Genomic DNA, 24299 nt, shown 5'->3' on the forward strand with positions numbered 1-24299 from the left:
AAAATTACTAGAAATTTAATTACTATCAAATGTAACAAAGAATATGCTTATTGAAAGAATTTTTAAAGTGAAGAAAAAAAGTTTTACAAGTCTCAATATTCATAGTTAAATTTCTACTTTAATTGAAAAATCTGTGTCCTTTTAATTAATTAGTTTTCACAATAATTTAATGCCATGTTTTAGATCTGATCACTTTATAGGATGATTGAGGCACAAACACTTTTCTTGACAGTCTTCCTCTAAATAGTTATTTTATGGCTTCATACAACCTTATTGCTGACAGAGTTCATTCCTACAACGATTTTTACAGTAATACGAATATGGCCCAAATATGCTGATTTGTGTTTTTCTCATATTCGGTGACAAAGTATAAACCTGAATTTATTAGATGATTATATTTATAATTTGTTAAGCTCCCATTGGAGACATTCCATTCATAACTATAGAGAGCCAATAAATGAACAAAATACATCTGTGTGCTCATCACAGAAGTCAGTCACAGAAAGGGCCATAACAGCATAAACAAATGGATCAGGTGCTGTGGCTCATGCCTGTAATCCCAGCACTTTGAAAGGCCAAGGCAGGCAGATCCTTTGAGGCCAGGAGTTCCAGACCAGCCTGGCCAAAATGGTAAAACCCCATCTCTACTGAAAATACAAAAATTAGTCAGGTGTGGTAGTGGGTTCCTTTAATCCCAGCTACTTGAGAGGTCGAGGCAGGAGAATGACTTCAGCATGGAAGATGGATGGTGCAGTGGGGAGAGATCACACCACTGCACTCCAGCCTGGGTGACAAAGTGAGACTCTGTACAAAAAAAACGAATAAATAAACTAATTACATTGACATTCTTCTGCTGGATGTTTGCATTTGTACACTCATCGATAACACATTACTTCATAGGCATTTGCATTTATCTATAATAAACAATTTAATATTTACTATATAACTGAAAAACTATCTCTAACAGACAATGAGTTATATTTGAGAAGATTTTTCAGATTTTCAAAAACTAATATTAGATATGTATACATGTGCATACACATATATTTAGGCATTTTTTAAAATATGGACGTTTTTTAAAAGAAAGACATTACATGAGGAGCCTCAGCATATTTAATAATGGATATAAAATTTTATTCAAATTAGAATTGGTAACCCTAAGGAATATATAACTACAAAATATGTATATTGAAATTAAATAGTTAAACTTGATTTATGCAGCTTGGTTCTAAAAAAAAGTATCACTAAATGAAAAATGAGTAAGGACTGATATATTTTTTTTCTCTTTAAACCATCTTAACTCATTTTCTTCTTCAGCTAAAATAACTTAAAGCTGACAGAATTAAACATTCAGCAAGAGAGATACCAAGTGAGTCTCATTAATATATATATAGGCCATATTTTCCTAAGTATCTATGTGCACAGAATTCTCATTCAATTTAATGGGGTTATACTTACATAAAAATACATACATACCCAGAAAAATTAGCTTACAATTTTAATATGTAAAATCTACTGTTTTTCCCTTTTTTCTTTTATTTCTTTCTAACCTTCATTCATAACAGTGCATCTTCATTTTTTTGTTTTAATTGATTATAACATAAAGTTTCCCCTTTTTTCCTTCCCTATGCTCAATTTGAATGACTTAGAAGAGAGGTTTGCAAGCACTAGTTTAATCATCAATGGTATCACCGCCTTTGGTGTGTGTTAAAGAGCAGATTCTTTGTAATCTACACCAAGCCACTTCAGATCTATGGGATCCTTGGACCCCAATATGTGCGTGTATGTATATATATATATATATATATATATATGTAGTATAATTATATATGTATATTATATAATTTTATATGTATATAATGTATGGTAGTAATAACTGTTTGAAATTTATCAAGAATGAAATATATATCTAGGACTTTCCTAAACATTGTATATGTTTTAACACAGGTTGTCACCAAAACAGCCCAATGAGGAAGCTACTATTATTTAGATGAGAAAATTAGGCAAGTTAATAAGTTTTGGAGATACGATCTGGCAACTTTTTTTCAGAATATTGGCTCTTGACTTCTTGTGATGTACACTGTTTCTATTTGATGAGTCTAACAGCCATATTTCTATAAAAATGTCTTAACACCAATCTAATAAATGTGATGATATAGTACACTGAATTTAAGATATTTGAATTGCAGCAATTTTAAAACAAAATAAAAATTTATTTGAGAGAAGTGGGAAATATACATATATATATATATATTCACAATTTGGAGCAAAATATTTGAGCTGTCAGTGAATATTTGTTGAGTTGATTCTTCTTTTCAAGCTCTTTGAACAGAAATTCACTAAAACTATCTGCATGAAGAAAACGTTATAGAAGTCCAAAATGATATTTCAGTTCTTGATAGGTTATGTATTTATGATTGCGAATTAATGGTAGATCATGGTCTTGGCTGAGGTTTTGTTTCATTAAGCATATGCTAAAACAGAAAAGAAATTAACATTTTCTGGAACAAAGAAAATGGAAAGAAATATATTCAGAAAACATCCAGTAACTTGAAGAATCAGATAATGGATTTGCATAAATTTCAAATGTGCTTTTTCCGTATGTGGGAAAAAGTGGAAAACTGCAAGAGGTATGTCCTTTCTTCTCAGAGATAGGAGGAAAAGCAAGTGAGGACTGAACATGAAGAGATTCATGCTTCAATACTTCCAAGTTTATAATCAGACATTTATATGTATCTCTGTGGACCAAGTCACCATTTTTTTTTCCATAATACACTGAAATTCATTAGAAAAAAGAAACTGAGTAATTGTTAACCTCAGATATGGTCTTGGGAAAATGATTCTCCCCTTAATAAGGATAAAACCTAGTTTGAATAATGAATACTGCAGATGCTTAGCACGATTAAACAAAATAAGATGAAATAAAAGATGAAATAAAAGAAATAAAAGAAGCATCACTTATTTACACAAATTGCCTCATTCTTTACATATCCCTGTTTTGACAATCCGCACCAACCTGGAGAATACATAGACCCAGAAGCAGCATATGTCACTGTGGCCAGAAGTGGGACGGAGCCAACAAATGTACTAGCAAAGTGGCTATAACTAGACTACAATCCTTTTGAGAATGGAGATGATAAGATACCAATATTTGGTTCTCCAATACCAAACAGTCATTAGCACATAGTAAGTACGTATAATTTTTATGAATTAATATTATAGTAAATGTAATAGTATATAATAGTAAGTTCAATAATTTTTATGAATTAATATTACAGCCTGATTAGCAGCAGAAAGTTTGTCTTTCATCTCTCCATTTACAATGTATAGGGTACAAAACATGCTTATAAAAATGTTTTGTGGAACAAATAAATGAAGGCACCAAAATCAAAGTAAGGTGTGTTCAGAAATAACTAACCAGGAAAAACATTAACATACAGAACCAGGAATATAGTCAGGTACCCAGGGACTAGAACATGAGTAAAAATGTTGGGTTATTTTCAGAAAACTTTTCCACTGAGTTCTAGCATGTGCTGTATGCATTAGCGGTTCGGGCATGTTTTCAGATTTAATCCTGGGAATCTTCTTGGTATCTAATACTAGGTTGGATATGTTTGCATGCCTACCTGTGTCTGTGTGTCTGTATGTGAATGTGTTGCTGAGTGTGTTAAGGGATTTCTGAAAACAAAGGGTAAGTGCATTTGGGATGAACGTTGAGATCTGCACTCTGAGTTCAAAAGAGGGGCTACATTACATTAAATTATCTGAGTAAATTTTCACTTAGATTCTATTTTGTTGAAGTTTAAGGAATATGATTAAACCTTTGAAGAGTGTCTTAAGATTAAGTATATTTAATCAGGCCCAACTTGCTCTGGGCATCCTTACGTTAGTCCTGTGTAATTATATTCTCTGTTCAGCTTACTTTATTTTCTAGAAAAGTAACTTTCTTTTGTTCAGAATCAACTCTAAACAGTATTTGATTTGGTGTACTCTTCCAAACTCAACTTCAAACTTATTACAGTTTTTTATTAAATCTACCAAATAGTGTCTGGATAGATACACTGAGATAGAAATAATGGTAAACTTGTTGCACTATAAAAGCTTCTCTTGAAAAACAGTTACACTTCAGTTTATTTCATATATGACACTAGATGAGTTTACCAAAGTATATTCAAGGCACAGGAAACATGGCAGATCTGAAAAAAAAATCCTAGAAAACAATTGAAGTGTTCTTGTCTTGAAATGAACATAAAATGTAATGTAATTCCCAAATGTTAGCCAACAGATCATGACTATGTCTTCACTAATTCTTTAAAAACTAAAAAAAAAAAAAAAAAAAAAAGGTAGTATTTCACAAAACAAAATTTGTTCAATTTAATGGCTTGTTCCTTAGTTGGAAAATATATGCTTATTTTTTGCTATTAGAATTCTATTTGTAATGACATAGTGGTGATAATACATGGTTTATTGATTCTTATTTAGTGTACCATTTGAATTTTGTTTTTAAATCAATGGTTGATGACTAGCATTAATCTCTGTGATCTTGTTGGGCGTTACCTGTGGAAAAAAAAGAAAGAAATTCTGTCTCCTAGAAGGGACATGGTCTGGCTTCCAAGGTAAAGTGTGTGAAGTGTATTTAAACCTCAAGCTCACTTAACTTTAATTATTAATAAGAGCAGAGTAGCTGGTATGTCATAAGGAGACTCAGCAAGCCTGAGAACTGTTAAACCAGGGTATTAACATTCAACTTTAAGAGCATATAGTCATTATATAACAATTTTTATCAACTGATTTGGATAACATGGTTTTAAGTAGTTTATGAAAAGTTAGCAGTCCCACATTACTTGTGAATAACCTATTTGAAACTTGAAAATCATGTCACCACCAAAAAAATACCACTTTTCTTAAGAAAAGATGGGTTAGTAGACCATAAATCTCATAAAATGTTATCAACATATACAATATATAGTTCATATATCTAATATGGTTACTATGGAGACCACATTAAAAATTATAATTGCGGGTGTCTGATGCATACAACTCTTTTGCAACAGTCTCAGAAACCTGAACCCAAATTCCTGTAAATGAGGGAAAATTTTTCTTTCAACCTCAACCTCACAACCATTTGATTGTTCTTTCATTCAACAATTATACTGATTACTCACTATACTATGGAGACACACTATTGCAAAAGGAAGAAAATAGTGCTCTTCACATATTTTACCTAATATACTATCATAAGAAGCATATAATATATGGGAATATAATATAACATATAATAGCATCAGGTTGGTGATAAGTGCTATGAAGAGATATAATTCTCTCTTACAGCATTGCAAGATGGATATATGAAGCAGGAGCCTTCAGAGTTTTAGAATTCTAGGCATATTCAGAAAAGCCACTGCACAGATACTATGCCAAGCAAAATTCCATAAAATGCTAAAAATGTTTATATTTGTATAATCAGAAATGAATGATGGACAAAAAACTAATATAAAATTCATGATCTAATAGCTAACTTCACATTCCACTATTACCAATTACGGTGCAGATCAGAGAATAGGAAAATAAAATCTTGATGGAAAAACCTAGACTTACTTATATTTAGAGATTTATGATAATAAAGGTAATAGTAAAATGAAAGAATTATTATGCTTCAGGAAATGTTAGAGAGGATAAGATAATCATGAGATTTAATAACAATTTTATGAATTATTTTAAATACAAAAATAGTTTCTGTGACACTTCAAAATTTAAAATTTAATACTTTTAGGCATACTTGTTATTATTCAGTATCTTTCCTATTAGCAATTCACAAATTCACTTTCAGACTGTGGCTGCCTCACACTGATGGATGTGCAACATGCTGCCTACAGACAGGGGCAAGAATTTTTATTTACTGTTACTAAAGGGTGAATTTTCTTTTGAAATTATTACATATAAATCCCATTGTTATAACTTTAAAGATATTTTAATAAATTTAAGGCTTTTTAGAGTACCAACTATTGAAAATCATTCATAAGTAAAGGAATCTCCAAATTCAATAAACACAAATGTCATTTAAATAAAAACTGCTTTATTTCATTTCCTCAGTTCTCTGACTGAATGTTACAAAATGCTCTATTGGATTTGTTATCCCAAATTCTACCTGGTTACTAGAAAGGTGAATTCCGTAATGTAAGCAAAGACACTTTCATGTTCATCCAGGAGCCAAACTGTTAGGATTCTATTCTCAGCTTCAGTTTCAAGCTCAATTATTGTGTACAAGTCGTTTATCTACAGCTCAGCTTTCTTACCAATAAAATGGATACAATCATTGTGCCTAACACATGAAATGTTTAAGGGACAAATGTGCTTAAAACAGCATATGTGACATCGCAAAATAAAAATGACTGCTATTGTTAAAAAGATAAATGTTTTAAAAATACAAAAATAACTGCTTTATAAAAAATTGTCATTGGCATAGACAAAATGACCACCTCAGATTTCAGTGTCTACTACACAATTATTAAATATAGTACTAATGATATTTAAGATTTAGGTAATTAGGGAATACTAGAAATTTTAGGTTATCTCATATGATAGAACATATTAAACTTTATAGAACATAAACTATTTAATATAAAAAATAGAGAGAGCTATGTTGTAGAACAAATCTATTGAATGGATTAATAGACTGAGATAATAGAAGAGCAAGCCAAGTGAAGAGAATTACTCTGCCTCACAGATCTATTTTTTTAAACTGCTAGTTTATCATGTGAAAAAATATGAAATTATTACTTGTTCTTTTTACATGGGTATACAGAAAACACATGTCTAAAAAAGGTTTCTGCATCTTATGTATGTACTTCTTTTCATGTGCAGATACAATCATACAATATGTAATACAGGAGGAAACTGTCAACTTCTCCAGTCATCAACTAATGCCAGCTAGCACATTCAAGAATAAGACACCAAATATTTAAGTTTTTAATATTTTTCTCTCAGTTCTCCTATGAAGTCAATATCATTTCTAAAAACTTGTAGTAACTGACCTACTTGACCTAATTCACAAAAGAAGAACACGGTGAAAATGACCTAAACTTAAAAATCTTCTTGTCACTGTGGTTGTATTTATGATAAGAAATAGTCCACAGTATAATACTAATTGATTCAACTTACAATTTAAAACAAATAAAGCAAATTTTGGCATCATTCAGCTAACACAACCAATTTCCATATCACAGCAAGCAGGTGTTTTTGCAGTCATTTTAACATTTATTTAAAGAACACACTTTTAAAAAATGTTAATTGAATATAACATATAGCTAAGTCACTTTGAATAACAAATTTATATTTAGAAAAGAAGCATTATATAAAACATGTCTTGATATTTACATTTATCACAAACGAAAGAACAGAATGTACTAATTTAGTGAAATCACAAAAAAATGCTTTTGAACTTTCGAGTTTTATAAATACGGTAATGGAAGCTTAACACATCACAGAAAGTAAGAATTGCTTACTATGTTTTCCAGAGTCTATAAACAATATCGCTATTAGCTATTTTCATTGTTATGATCAAATAATTAGGTATCACTAATTTAAATTCACAGTTTAAATTTCATTTTGTTATAAATCTTTATGAGATTTGTACTGTTTTATGTATTTAATTGCATAATAATATAATCTCAGTTGTAGAACTTCTTTTTTAAAAAGTCAATGAACATTTCTTGTAACTTTTAATCCTAAATGTAAGCATACTTCTGTCACATGTTTTATTCAATAAATATTTGTTGGATGAATGAAGGGGTGAATATACAACTATATCAAGAAATTAAGTTCAAAATCATGATTTCAAGGTTATATGCCATTATGTATAATTTCAAATCAAAGCTCTGTGTAGACTATCTATGTGCTTATATGTGATGTAGTAGATTTAAGGGAAAGACATTTTTTAGAAGACATTTGTTCAGTATAACTTTCTGTGAGGTTTCACACAGCTGCCTTCTCTTTTCTACTGTAGAGCAATAGTTAAGATTATATAAATGTATAGTTAAAATATCAACTAAATGCATTATTTATTTTCTCATTTATGAAATTAAAAGGGAATTTATTTCACTAACCCCCTTGCAAAACGTAGGCCTGAAATCCTTTCAACCTACAGCTTGCAAGGCTAGGCCACTGTGTCTCTGTAATATGAATGTGGAACATTCCTGATCTGGATATCCAACATACCAAACACCACGTATAAGTTATAATATACAGTGCGGGTTACCTACTTATTATTGTGCCTTAGACAAAATTTCCACATATATATAAAAAAGCAATTCTTAGGCAGTGCTCGTATGTCATTATGATAAAGAGAAAAATTTCTTTTTATACTTATTTCTGTATATCACTGCATTCAGATAGGTTTTAAATGGAGAACCAGCTCATTTTAATTAAAATGTTTCCTAAACTGCATTCTGCTAGACATTTTTCATGAAGAAGTTCATAATTATACTAGGTAAATGTTTCCTGATCAGATAATTTGAAAAACCTAAATGCCCATTAATATATTAAAGGTTTGGTAGAATGCTGCAAGTAGAGAAATCTGTTTAATACCATTTAATTTTATATTTTCCAAACTTAACTTGAGTATAGAACCCCTTTGGCTTAACACATTTATTTTCTGTTTCTGATCATCTTTAATAAAGCATCACTTTGGAAAATATTGGGTATCAACTCAGTATCTTCAGCCCTCTTCAGTTATTCAAACTGTAATGTTTGTCTCATTTTGTAAATGCATATGCACTTGATGGAATGTGTAGGTTTGAGCAGGAGAGAGAATGAAAAAGACAGAGATATCTAATGATAGCATTGCCATTTCTGTGACTGACCATATTATGCCTTGTTACTCCTTTAGAAAAATAAAAATTAGCAAAGTGGCACCTACATTCTCAAACTTCACCAAACACACACTTCAGTTCTTCAACTTTACCAACCCGATTAGGACTATAGAAGTAATTTATTAAGTAGATTTACACAAAGTCTAACTATGAACTAATTCTAGTGTTAATGCCTTCATACATGTTATATAGAACATGGTCATCATGTCAGATTTAAAATCAAAGTCAAAAAAATAAAAGTATATGTATTCTCACTGTTCAACACCCAGCTATGAGTGAGAACATGCGATATTTGATTTTCTGTTCTTGTGTCAGTTTGTTGAGAATGATGGTTTCCAGGTTCATCCATGTCCCTACAAAGGACACAAACTGATCATTTTTTATGGCTGCATAGTATTCCATGGTGTGTATGTGCCACATTTTCCCTGTCCAGTATATTGGAGGGGAGCATCACACACTGGGGTCTGTCGGGGGGAAATAGGGGAGGGACAGCGGGGAGTGCGGAGCTGGGGAGAGATAGCATGGGGAGAAATTCCAGATATAGGTGATGGGGAGGAAGGCAGCAAATCACACTGCCATGTGTGTACCTATGCCACAATCTTGCATGTTCTTCACATGTACCCCAAAACCTAAAATGCAATAAATAAATAAATAAATAAATAAATGTATAAACTTTGTGTATTGAAAAGAATCTTAAAAATTATTCACTATTCTTTTTTAATAGATGAGTAAACTGAGGTAATTCATGTTTAAAATAAATCACAAATTTAACTCAAAATGGACTCAAGTTGTCAGCATTGTTTGCTCCTGTTACTGTTGCTATTTTTATGATGTGGTTTTCCTAATTTTATAATACCTGAATTCATTTAAAAATGCACATCTTTAAAGTACATTGGAACATACTGACCATATGTGGCTAATAATATGAAGAATCCCAACTATAAAATCCCATAGTTTATTATTTTTCACAGCTATGTCATAAATCTTTCATCTGAAAATGTGGGGAGTCTATACAAGGGAATATTCATTTTAATATTTTACTGACTGGTTATATGATATTGTATTTTCATTCCCATTTCTACTTTCAAAGAACAATGCAATATATGTAAATATTAGGAATGAACTTCAATATACGAATAATGCTACCAAGAATATTACTGATGATTGGTTATCCAGAAAGAACTCTCAATATCTGATGACATGATAGATATATTTAGCCTTCCAGGAAAATGGCATACTAATATCACTTTTGCAACATTAAGTTCCCTGATATTAACCTTGAGATTATATATGTTATTCTGATCATAATAACATTAGTCTATATATTTTAAGGATGTAAAAAAATAAAAGTTATAAGAAGGGATAAATACAGCATACAGTCACTATTACTACTTACCTTTAAAAATTTTATTATTCAATCTAGCATCATAATAAAGCAAACAGTAAACCAGAGAAGTTTGTTTAATGAAGTTACTATATTTCAGGACTATACTCATGGTTATGCCTTTCATCGTGCAGATTGGAAGTATTTGTGAATAATCTTGAATTATTTGAATAATTCATAATCACAGCAGAGCCTGTGTGATTTCATTGGCTTATCACACATTTGCATGTTATAATCAACCAAAGTCCATGCATGCCCAATATACAAAACTCTCTTAAATTTTTTTTCTAACAGCCCTGGCAGCTGTCCTGTCCTGATATATATATTGTAGCATAGAATATATATAAAGGATTAAGTTCAATGTTCATAAAGTATATGCACACCATTTCCATTATCTGTGTTCTAGATAAAATGCTAAGAAATAAGATGAATTGGAATATATTTGCTCAATCAGTTCAGATTCATAAAATATGTCATTAAATATTTATAACAACATTTTGGAAGTGTTAAAATAGCATAAAGAGATTCCACATAGGAGAAGCAACGTAAACAGACAGTAAAGGTTGCCTTCCTCTTTTGTTTCTGTATTTTCATATCTACAACGTGCTTCTAAGCTAGAGCCAATGTTAGATGCAGCATAGGGACTTTCAGAACCAGGTCAGCAATCACAAGGGTGATTTTCTTAGGCTCTAAGGAAACAATGAGCTAATAGGATGTTATTAGTTTTTGGCCTACTCATAATAACTGGATAGAGACAGGACTGTAAGATTATTATACAGTCGAAGTAGCATAGAGGAACAGAGGTATTTGTGTTACGGAAAAGAATGATAACTAAAAGACATACAATCAATGACTACAACAAAGTCCCAAATATACAAATAGTGGGGTAAAATTTGTATGCATTTGGTGATCAGGCTTTAGAAATATAATGGACATTATATACTGTAATAACTCATTTTTCTACAAATTTTGGGAGGAAAATATTTCATATTGGTAACTGTTTTTATAACTTAGTCAATTTCATACTTATGGAAATACTTCTTCATCAGAATTCCTAAGGGGCACTAATTGAGATGAATCCTAGATAGTTTTTTTGATTTTTTTTTTTTTCTAAAGCTGCTCTCCTTAACTGTAGTGATGGCTACCAACATCTACAGCAACATGTATAATACATGATTCCATTCTCTTCCCCCAACCCAGCTAGAGCTATTTGCATCAGTGATGCACATGTGAACCAAGTGGAACCCATCACAATATTTCAATGTGGAATTTGGAACATTTCTAGTCAATGTGAGCTAGTCACTTTAATATAAGAGGGCAAGTCTGGAATTGTAGAAATGGCACGTGCAAAGTAAAGCAAATAAATCTGGTATCTGGTCTGCACAGAAATATGAAAAAAACTGGTCAGTTACTGTAGGCAGCTTGTCAACACGAGCAGAGCAGGAGAAGCCTCCCCCTTACACAAACACACACACACACACACACACATCAGGCAACCATCAGGTAATGGTCAGGTACCAACTGACCAAATGACCCAGTACCAATGGTCATGTACAACCTGTACTGGGCTACCAAACTGCTTGAGGAGTTGCCAAAATGGAGACTACTCAAATTTAGGTTAAGAGATCCATTCTAGGAAAGTGCATAGGCTATACACCTAATCCGAAAGACAGAGTGCAACACCCTCCAAACGCTAGTGCATGCAGTTCACTCTTCCATTTCATAAACTCAATGGATACACAGGAAGGGAACAAAGAGAAGAGGAAAAGCAGAACATAGATGTAAAACAGTGAATGAAGGAATGTGGGACAAGTTTTAGGGCAGAGGACAAATAAGGGGGAAGACACCAATTAACCGACATAGGAGAATTGGCAGTTAGAACTTATCTTCCAGTTTACCAACCAAGTTACAGCAGTGCTTTATATTAAACTTGACAAACCTACTAGTTTGTCCCTTTCACTCTTAAATAACTCATACCATGAGGTGGTGGGGGAGGGAGAAGCAAATAAAGCAGCATGCAGGAGGGAGACGCAAGGAAAAAGTGGCCAAGGAGAAGGAATGGTGGCAGGAGTACTTTTATACCCTCTCTAAAATAATAATTGGTCACAGCTAGTGCCAGGGAAAGGCAGTCTCTCAATAGAGGGAAAATACCTGAAACTGGTGATCAGCAGCTTCCCTATGAAGGCTCAGGAGTTGGGCAACTTGGCTCAAGCATGTTCATTAAGAGGCAAAATGGCAGAGTTTAACTGGTGTATGGTCTTGGAGGGATATTCCACTGGGAAGGCAAGAACGTCTCAACTGAGCATATGTACAACTCCAGTAAACACACTGTGTGTGCGACCCCTAGTGCTGGCAGACCAGTACATGTGGACAGCCCACTTCAAGGGAAGAATCAGGGGAGAGGGGATTCAAGACCTGGAAGTATATCCACATATAATATGAAACCCCAAGTCAAAAGTCATCAGTGCACTCTCTCAGCGATCTCCCAAGCTGCCCGTCTGGCCCTGTTCCACATGTAGCTTATTTCCTTTCACTCCTGCTCTAAAGCTTTTTAATAAACTTCCACTCCTGCTCTAAAACTTGCCTCAGATTCTCCTTCTGCCTTACGCTGCCTCAAATTCTTTTTTCTAGGGAGGCAAGAATTGAGGTTGCTGCAGACCTGTACAGATTCATGACTGACAACAGTCAGAAGCGGGAACCAGAAAGAGAAAGCAACCCCGGCCTAGCTGGTCATTTTACATTAAATGAAGCCAACTGACTTTTGACTAACAGAATAAGAAATAACTAAATCAGCTTTAGTTGTATGCATAACTCATAAGGTTAGAATATTTCCTAGAAACTATCCCTGTAAGAAAATGTTTTATCTTAATAATAATTTTTTTGGATGAAATACTTTCTCCTTATCCTGACTTCATAAGAGAAAAAGCGGAACAACACTTACGTTTTTTGAAGATCAATTTTATTATTGAATGCATGCCCATCATTGTACCCCTGCTCTTGGTGAGGGTAAAATGAGGCATACAAAAAGGTTTTCAAAGAGTGTTTTCATAGATTTGTATAAGTCTATCATCATATAATCTAAAAAATTACAATCTTTTGTCTGCTTTTGATAAACATTCCCTGCCTTCACTGTGCATTTTCCCTTCTTGCTATAATTAGTGTACATTTCTGTTTAATTTGTGAAACTGAATTGTTCATATCGGTGAAAAACAATTTTTTTCTAGGAAGCTTTATACACATGCTATCAAGTAAACTGCCAGAGTGACTTTTGGTAAAACTACTCAAAGCTTTATTAATAAATTATCTAGATTTTTTAAATGAGTGAATATATTTTCCATCTTTAAGTTTTAACTAAAATATAGTTTAACTAAAAGTTTAACCAAAATATAGTTTTGAATGATCAAAACATAATTACCTTAGAAATCTATCACAACCACTACCTATCATTTGCTAAAAACCAAAACAAGAACAAAAACCAAAACAGAAACCAGGAACAAGAATAAGGACAACATCACACACACTGCGTGCTTATTATGGGTCAGGTATTGTGCTAAACACTGCCTCATTGATTAATTCTAATCCTTATACCAATCTTGTGCAGTAGGTAGTATTATACCTAATTTATAGATGAGAAAACAGAGAGATTAACTAACTTGCTACACATGAGGTAGTAAGGAATGGAGCCATATCTGGAATCCAGATTAACTGACTTCAAGACCTCTGTGTTAACTATACTGGCATTAAGGACACAAATATTTATATACATGAGTAATTTGAATCAAACTCAATGGAGATGTGGCCCCAGTGTTGTGTTTATGTTTGTCTAGGTTGTATATTTCACAGTTCTAGGAGACATCATTCAAACTGATGCTTTCCTAATACTTGAGGGCAGAAACTGACTCCTGTTTACCACTATAATCTCAGTGCTTGGCACAGGCACTTTTAGTAAAAATAAGCTTTATAATCAAGAAAGTATTATTGGCTCAGCTTTGTACAATAAAATATAAATAGAAGCCCCTAAATCCAAATGTTGCTATCTTTGTTTCACTATTCAATTTTTAGCAAAAAAGATTTAGCCTTTTGGTTCCAAACAATCACTACTTCCTAAAAATTTAAATACCTGATTATTTATCAATCAGTAACTGACATAGGTAATGGGAATTTATATTTGAGGCATAGAGTGATGTGGTAGAGGTGAAGACAAAAAAAAGTTATTTACAGTAGAGCAGCTTACAGTATTCACACAACCGGTAACACTATAAATATCTAATTTCCAGTGTGTTAAATATACAATAATTGCTATATTAATTCATCCAAAGAACAGTATCCACACTTCTCTGTGGTAATGAGAGGTTTCATGTGGTATAACTTGAGCTCTACCTTGAAAAAAGGATTAGCATTAAGATGGATTTCATGGAGAGTAAGAAGTATTTCAAGTAATTTGTGGAAATCACCAGAGGTAGAAATTTATATGAATCATTTGTAGAGTTAAGATGAAAGAAATCAGCTCATTAGAGGGAAAGTATTGGGAGATATAGAATCACAAAGACAGCAATGGCTAGGCTCCAAAGGACCAGAATTTCAGGTTGAGCAGTTTGGACCATAATTTCTGTATTACTGCAAGTGCTAAACAACACAATAAAGAGAGGGAGAGAGGAAGACAGGGAAAGAAAGAGAGAGAGAGAACAGGGTTGGGGGTAGTGGGAGAGAGAATAAGGCAATGAACAGCAAAAACTTCAAACGCAAGAGGAGTCTCTCTTCCCCTGCTGCCTTTAATGGAAATAATCAACAGGAATGCAGAATGATTACAGTATATTTTTTCTCTGTGGGAGAGGGAGATTATGTACTCAGAACCATAAAGCATTTGCTTGCAAAATTAATTCAAATTGATTTGTATGGGAGCACGGTCACAGGAATTGAAAACAGCTGAAGGATGGTGGAAAAAAAAAAGAGGATCATGATAAACAGCAATCAAACCACTTGGAAAAATACCTGGTGGTTGGACCCCAGGGAACTCTGCAAGGACTAGTTTTATTTGACATTTTCATTAATGAATGGGAAGATGGAAGTAAAAAACAAAACAAAACAAAAATCATTATATTCACATACAGAAACTGGCGCAAATATCAATGTCAGCAGATTTTTTTTTTCAAAAGAAAAATAATTTTAGGTCCAAGTTTTGTATGGGCTATATCATTTGGCAGAGAACCACTTAGAGACCTATATATCCCCCTATACATAATGGGGAAAATGAAAATATTTGGATTCAATATAAAATCGTGGAAGTTATACTGGGAAATAGCCATTTGGTACAAGTTAGTAGTTAACTCTTGTCATAGGAGAGGTAACAATAACTTGTATATGACTTTCTCAATGATCTGAAACTCCTCCCTGCCTGTTTTACAAGCAAGTGGAAAAAGCAATCTGAAGAAGAAAAAAATCAGAATAATTAACCGTTGGATACAAACCTAGACAAAATGGTAAGTATGGATAACATAGCTGTATATGTACATATAATCTGGAGTAAAAATATTAGATGGAGGTTGGGATGGAGGGGAGAAGAGATGGATTTCACCACATGAACTACTAACAAAGAGGAACAGAGTTTGTCTGGATGCCATAATTTCTTGAGGAAGTAAAACTTAAGTCAAATCTAAAGGATAGGACATTTAGCTAGCCAATTACAATTGGGTTAAAAAGATATTAATAAGAGGATATTATGGATGAAATTCATTTTCCAATTTATTAGTTTCTCTATTAATTAGGAAAAATGCTTTAGGAACTTCTAAACAAGAAAATATTGGTATTAGTTTGTATTTATTTTAAATATATAACCAGAATGAACACAGGGATACCTAATGAACCTAATGAACAAATAATGCGTGTATATCTCAATCGTACTATGCAGGAATATGCTATGACTATTATCAATTCATTTTAAGTATTTGCATATATCAAAGACTCAATACAACATTTGTCTTATATACAGAAGCAAGAGCTGGACATTTTTAGGAACTTTATTCATAATTGCTAAGTTTCCATATGAGGAATCTAAATGCAAAACTTTTTGTCTTGTATACTTCAGTGTATGCTCAATGACTATCTTAAATTCTATAAATTATTTATCTTAATTATTTTACAGATGGGGCATGCTTTTTATTTTTCTAAAAAATAATAAATGCAAAGCTACTTTGAATCAGGCTTGTTCTTCATTACATTGGCATTTGCATTATATATTATAATATCCATTCCCTTTAGAATTCTGTTCTATCACTGCTGAAATAAAAAGCTTTTCAATATCCACTAATGTGCTCTTTTTTACTCACTTCAGCATTACTTTAATCTTTATTAGCCTCTTTGTGCTCAGTGTGGGCTTCTGTGCTAGTCATTATTTTTCTTCTCTTTCAGTAGGAAGCAAAACCAAAATAAGGTTCTGGCAAAATTCACTGTGATCCTCTACAAAATATGAGAATAGCAGAGTTCAAATACCTCTCCTCACTCTTGCCTTTAGTTTGAGGGACAAGGAGTCATACATATAACACACACACACACGCACACACATGCACGCACGCACACACACATGCACTCACACACATACTATTGTCGAAATCTGAGTACCAGAATGGAAAATCCAGCTTAAGTTTTTCTTGATTGAGGAGAAACACATAAAGCGCTAACAATGTATTCACAGTCCATTTTGAGTAATCTAAACCTGAGTTATTTCCAGCTTCAAAAGTAAGCACTAAGGTTCCCAGTCTCAAAGAAATAATAGAACAAAGTGACAATAAAACAAGAAAAGCCATAAACTTCTGTTTTGAAGTATCTACAGTGTAGGGTTATTCCTTTCTCTTGCTCCTCCAGGCAGAGAACAGGTTACTTTGTTTCCATTTTAGTACAAATATATAGTCAATAATCTGAAATCTTCAAATGAATAAATGATTATAAATGATCCTAAAAGTGCTGAAGATCAGCATTGGAAAAAAATTAAAATAATGTTTATATACTATATTTGACTGGAAGAAGAAAATAGAGCAAAAATCAAAGTAGAATTTGCAATACAACTGCATGGTGATGCTCAGGGGAATGTGAGGTTTTCCCATTATGTGCCAGAGGAAGCACAGACAACTCAGTAGGAAGAAGGCTGGTTCCACCAAAGCAAAGGAGGCAGGCATATCTTGTGATCATACATAATAATAGCTTATGGAAAAAAAGAGCAATAGTGGAATTTCTAATACATGAGATCACAAATTGTTCTAAGCAAACACTGAACCATTAATTTTATTCTCACAAGAATATGCCTTAAAAGCACTTGATAAAAATTTCCAGGGAATGATTATGTTCACATGCAGGCTTAGACTATACAAATTAATCAATATAAAATGTTCCAGAGGGTGACTGAAACAACTCTACTGTAATTAGAAGGAAGCAAAACAAAATATATTTTTATGTTGCGTACATATAGCCTAGTGAAGCTATGAATAGTTTAAGGGCAGAAAAGAGTGAGGAAAGCTTTAAGTGAGAAAATATTTATTTTACAAAGAGTCTATTGGATTTACTATTATTCCACCAAACAATTTGATTAGAAAATTGAGATAAATATATTTCTATAAAATTTTAAAATTGATTCTAAATGCTTTCATAATTTTAATTAAAATGAGATTTATATAAAACAAAACTTTTACCTGTTAAGAAAGACTTTTATGTTCTCAAAGGTTTTCTTTATCTTTCTCTAAGGTTCAGATTTGGAATTTGCTACCTCACATTTGACACTCAGTGAGAAGGTAAGACCTTGCAGAAATTTGAGTAGGTATGTTCTATATGTTGTTTCAACATTTATGATCTAACATTGAATAGAATGCAACCCACTCTGGACCTTTTAAAACTTCTCTTTGAGATGAATTTCTTCTTTAGCACCTAAACCTCTATGTATAAACTAAAAGTCTGAGTATCTGCCAGAACCTGGTCATGTCTCTGAAGACCTAACCATTTACAGTAGCTCATCTCTGGTTTTAAATAATCAGGATCCCGGAAGACCTGGGCTTGAAATAGGCTCAGTCTCCAAGTAACTGCATAACCTTGAGCAAGTCACTTACCCATACCGAACCTTATTTTTTTCATTTACAAACAGAATACTAAGTGTCCTTTTGCACATTGTCATTATTAGTACTAAATGTTGGTATATATTTATGTACTAAAAGTATATATTTTTTTCATGGCAAGATATAATTAGAAAGAGCGATATGACACTGCATGTGCCAAATACAGAATACATGCCCTTCCCAGGTGTGTTGCAAACTACTTAAGTGGCCTTGATCAAATACCATTATCTCTCTGACACTTTTGCACATTTATAAAAAGAAATAACAAGACAAGAAAATGTATTATCTACAGCCTTGTTCTTCTTGATTACTCATTCTCAAAATCATAATGCTTCCTTTTAGTCCAGGATTTGAGGAATTTGGGGTGTTTTATGACACTGCTGTAGCCCTAATACCTAGAAGATTGAAGGAAATACACTAGGAGCCCAATACATTTATGTCGAATGAATAAATGCAGCAAATATGCATAAAATTTTCTGTAATATAGTACCATTAGATATGTCCAGAAGAAAAAAGAGAAGGAAAATTAAATTTTTTATCGTAGGGCAGACCAACAGCTACACAAATGCACGCACACACCAACACACCAAAACAAAGCACTGAGGATCTCTTATACAGGATGAACTCTTGCTACTTTTGAAATTCTCACTCTTTGGCTTTTGAGTTTAACTATGATGTTCCTAGTTATGAATCTCTCTGACTTTATCCTGCTTATGTTTGTTGAGTTTCTTGAATGTGTGCATTAATGTTCCCTCATCAAATTTGGGAATTTTATGTCCATTAATTCTTCAAATATTTGTTCTGATCCTTTCGGCCTCTCTTCTTTTGGGACTCTTATTATATCTGTGTTCTTCCTACAGATCTCTAAGTTTCTGTTTATTTCTGTTCATTAATTTTTATTTCTGTTCCTCAGATTGGATTATGTCAGTTATCCTACCTTCAAGTCTGCTTGTGCTTTCTTCTCTCTGCTCAAATCTGCTGTTAAGCCTCTATTGTAAACTCTTCATTTGCTTTTATATTTTTCAATGCCAATTTTTCTTTTATAAGAAGTTCTATCTTTTTATTGATATTTTGAATTCAATTATACATTATTTTTATACTTTATATTATGCTTTAGATATATTTTCCTTTACTTATTTCAACATATTTTAACATCTGGGCATCTTCAGCACAATTTCTAATAACTGCTGTTCATTTTACCAGCAATACTTTTTTGTTTCTTTGCATTTCTCATAGTTTTTTGTTACTGCAAACCTAGCATATTCTACCCCACTCTCCAGGGTTTGTTAATGTTTGTTTCTTTACTGACTTTCCTGAAATAATTCTGTATTTTTCAGTGCTTATGTGTAGCCATGGAAGTCATTGCTCTATTAGCTTACATACCAGCTATTGCTTAGACGGAATATTTTGTTAATCTCAAACCAGTAAGTGTTCTCAACTTGGTTGAGGGTCTGTGTGTGCATGTTGGGACATTCCTTCAATATTCAGCTCAGCAATTAAAGACCTACCTTACCATTCACTTCCTTCTTGTACACAGATAAAACCTTAGGTCTTTCTCAGGTCTTTCCTGAGTATACATACATCTTGGCATGTACACAGCCCTACACATGTGCATGACCTTAAAAATTCCAAATAATTTATTGAGGCATTTTAAAATTCATGTGGACATCTCAGTTTCCAGTTTTGCCTAAGTTTTCTGGTTGTACAGCCTATTTTTTGTCCCAAATTTTATCTAGATGCCAAAAAAAAAAAAACCTTGCTATTTTTAAAAGATTCATTCAATTTTATTAAATAAACATTACACATATTTCTCCAAGATGTTGGTTGAATTCCAGAGTTCCAATAAAAAATTGACTCTAACAATATTTTTCCAGTTTTTTTATGGCATTTTTTTGAGAAAAAAATTTGTAGGCCATTATTCCACAATTTTTTGGACATCATTCTGATGATGTATATTTCACCTACGATTATGTTTCTTATCTAATAACAAATGCCACAGCCAACTAAAAATATTTTAAAGTATATATATTTTACTATCATTGTATATACTTTGAACATTCATTTCACTTAAATATAATACAATTTTTTATTTATTTTGACTTTGAGTGCCGTAAGACAAAACATAGTGCCTGAATCCCACACACATTTCTCACATTCAAACCAAATATACATTGATTAAGCCCATCTAAATTAACTTCCCTGTCTTCAATATTAACATTGGGTACACTATGTCAAAGGAAACATTACTCAACATAATTATAAGAATTTTGTAAAGGATGCTCATTGTTTAAAAAACAAAACAAATACAGTACTATATTAATAATAATAATAGGAAAAAAAGAAAGCATGAAGTTGTTAGAATAATTGGAAAAATCCCATTTCCAATGCAGAAGGATTATGTTTTTTAAAAGCAATTAATTGTGTTTCATATAGAAATCATGTATAAAATAGAGTAATGTTCCTCAAATTTATAGATGCAACAGCAACTACAACACCATACTTACACTCTCACAGATACACTCTGTCAAAGCACTATTTCAATAACTTCTGAGTGGAAAGGGCAGAAAAACACAAAACTAAATTCAAAGAGAATATCATATATTTTCTCTGGATTCTAAAAAATTAATTTCAACACAAAATATCAGCCATCCTCTCAGAAAGAAAAAAAACTTAAAATATTTATTCAATGAATTATTTTTGGTATGTGAGAAAAAGGAGAATACAAAATATCTGTAAAGATTCTCATAGACTGATGCTAGCCAGCCATTTATCTGTATGGGGTGATGATAGATGAAAGAAAGAGGGTGTGGAGGTGCAGGGAAGAAAGGTAGGGAAGAAGGAAGAGTATAAGAAAGATAAAAGAGGAACACATTAAAAGTATACATGTCATTATCTTGAGCCTGGCTATACCTGGGTAATGCAATGTTTTTGTTGTTGTTGTTGTTGTTGTTGTTTTGCCTTATCTTTATCTTCTACTCTCTTAAAAATCTACTAAATTCCTTTTTTATATCATGTCCTTAAATGCATTTATAGCTTTTCAAAACCAAAAAGAAATACCAAATTGATGAAAAATATAAAAGCCCACTGAGATGAGGATGTTAATATATAAATTATTATGAATTAGAATCGTTAATACTATGTGTTATTTTCATAAAAATTTTCTTAGTAGAGAACTGATTAGCACACCTGGTTTGCTCATTAATTTGAAAATAAAATTTTGCACTATTTAGGTTGTTATAACCAAATTTGTTATAAAATTTGACTACTCTAAAATTAACCTTAGATATCTTCTAAAAATATTAGTGTGCACAATTTTCTAGATGAATTGCATATATACATGCATATTTACAAGAATTATGTATATTATAATGGTTTCTTGGAATCTTTTTTATCTCAATGGCATTTAAAGGAATTTCTTATAGCATTTTTATTCCCTGATTCTATAAAGAAAGTAAAAAATACATTGGTCCCAGCTTTGAATCAACACTGATCATAAACCTGTTAAATTTTTTTCCCTATGCAATATGCCAGGATGACAGCATATTAGTAGCAAATCAAATACTATTTGATTTAATATAAGCTAATTCTGAAAGTTTTTTTTGTTGTTTTAACGTGAACTTTTCATAAATGTTGAAAGAAACTTCATATTTCTTTGTGGAACAATACTTAGAAAGGAAATAATATATTTACTCTTCAGTCACTGAAAGCCATTGCCTAGTGTTTCTTTCTTTGGTCAGAGTTATTAGAAGTCCCTCCACCCCATCCAATACAGACATACCACCTCCTCCCTTAACAACATATACATCCAGTCCATTTTCGTTCCTGTGTTACAAGTATCAAGATGCTTATGCACATAGCTTAAGTTTTAGAAAAGCTATCATAAAAACTTACCCCATTTTTTGGAAAAGCAATCCATCCCAGGTCCCCCATGACAGTACGTGAATCCAATAAATTCACTAAAAAGAAAAGAATACTAAACTCAGTCAAATATATAACATCATAAATATTGTATCTCTATCTTAATAGTCTTATTAAAATTGCATGTTGTTTACATAAATTATGTGTTCATTATGATGAACACAATGGTATAATTTAAAGAAAATATATTGATGCAAGAGAAGTGATTTTAAATAAACATTTGAAGAACAATCACAGCAAAATTATTTGAAAGCAAGTCATTACCCTAAATGTTTTTTTCTTGCAAAACAAGTTTTAAAAAATAGAACAAAGAAAAAAAAAAAAACAAGACAAAAAGTAAGCCCACAAAAATGAAAGGTTCATGCTGCCTTGTAAAAAGCTCTAGGTTTGGGGATTAAGCTGCAGCCATAAAATTGTAGCTAAATGTATTTTATTTTCTTCTGGAAAGCTGTTATGAAGCAATTAACAAATAATTTACATTAAACAGCAATAAACTATTCCCAAGCTTGTAACATTTTTTGTGATATTAACAGAAATCTGTAATCCAAATTGCAAGTTTAATTAAGAAATAAATCTACACACCCTTAACCAAGACAAGTAAATTGTAACAGTTCTTGAGATAGTTGCTATACTTAAGAATCTATTGCATTCCCAGAGATATCTTCTACTTAGATATGACCATAGTCTAAAAAGAGAGCTTCATGTAGAACTGCCAGATACATTTTATATATAGGAATCCTAAGATATTTATGAACTCCAGAATGGAAGTTTTAGTGCCATCATTCCAAAAGGAAGCCATTTATGAGTATGTACACACACTCACACACACACACACAGGTGCACACACACACACCACTGCACACACATACACACTTATACATATCATACATATGGTGTTGCATATCTCTGAGATATCAAACTAGCTTATAGGGTACTGTCTAGTCAAAATACTTTAGCCCTGGATCAGATATCATTATCTTTCCAACCTATTATACCTATTCCACATGAATCTACCTGGCCTGCTGTGCAACAACGCCACTCGGAATGAACTTGGCATATGAACCTAAAAGGGAAACACCTGAGTTATTCCTGTGTAGAGGTACCAAAGCTACTTTCAAAAGCCAGTATCTTGAAATGCCACTAGCTCTAAAAGGATGATTGTATCTGTAAGTGTAAGCCTGAAGTACTAAAGAAGTAACAGTTGATAGGCTGGGATGCGTTCCAATACTTATAAGATAATATAAAGTTATTACGACTGAGGAAATTTTCTACAACTTAGAGAAATTATGTGCATTTAACTATTGGTGTGCATCATTTATTTCACAGTAACAAAAATTAATGAGACAAAAGCACGTTTGGAAACATATATATCTTATAAACCACATTGAAATTATATAATAATATTAGTAACATTAAATTAAATCAATAACTTAAAGTCTGTAGAAAAACAAATATACTAAATATTACCTATATATACACATTAATATTGTTGATGCTAAAATATACTTTCCTCATCTATTTTCTGAGCTTGTTCACTATACAAATAAATGCATTTTAATGTTTGTACCATTTTTAACCTACTCAAATCATATTGGTTTTAAGGAATAATAAATAATTTGTGGAATTACTGATTTCCTAAAGGAATGGTGACCTAACTGAAAAACCATTCTTTAAAAAACAAACAAACAAAAACTGTTCTACTACCCACTGACCTTGCAAATCCTGCCACTCACTACATCTAATTTTTCAGTTAGATCCACACTCTTCTTTTCACTCTATTGTTGGCTTTTCTGGTTTCCATGGGAATAAGGCTACGTTAAGCTCAAATGTCCTTGTCCTCATTTTAGTTTTTCTGGGACACTAGAGCTGTGTCTAGACATGACTAAATACCAAGGGGTTGCAGAACCTAAATTGTTATGTTTATTCATCTTAATGCTTCATTTGATTCACCTTTCATATTGAGCAGCAGCCTATCTGTGTAGATTAAAGTAAAGCAATCAGCAAACTAAGGGTGCTACCATGATGGCA

At 32.3% G+C, this 24299-nt stretch overlaps 1 protein-coding gene across 7 annotated transcripts in view; it reads right to left on the reverse strand.

The window, feature by feature from the left end:
• Positions 1-24299, reverse strand: part of EPHA5 (EPH receptor A5) — a 353202-nt gene that overhangs the window by 303682 nt on the left and 25221 nt on the right. For all 7 annotated transcript variants that reach the window (XM_032259288.1, XM_032259285.1, XM_032259284.1 and 4 more), the window contains exon 2: positions 22245-22309. In XM_032259288.1, coding sequence (XP_032115179.1) covers positions 22245-22309 — 65 coding nt within the window. The remainder of the gene's footprint in view (positions 1-22244; positions 22310-24299) is intronic.

The sequence above is a fragment of the Sapajus apella genome, unplaced genomic scaffold (assembly GCF_009761245.1).
Source record: "Sapajus apella isolate SASKATOON/1434 unplaced genomic scaffold, GSC_monkey_1.0 scaffold108, whole genome shotgun sequence".
Lineage (NCBI taxonomy): Eukaryota > Metazoa > Chordata > Mammalia > Primates > Cebidae > Sapajus > Sapajus apella.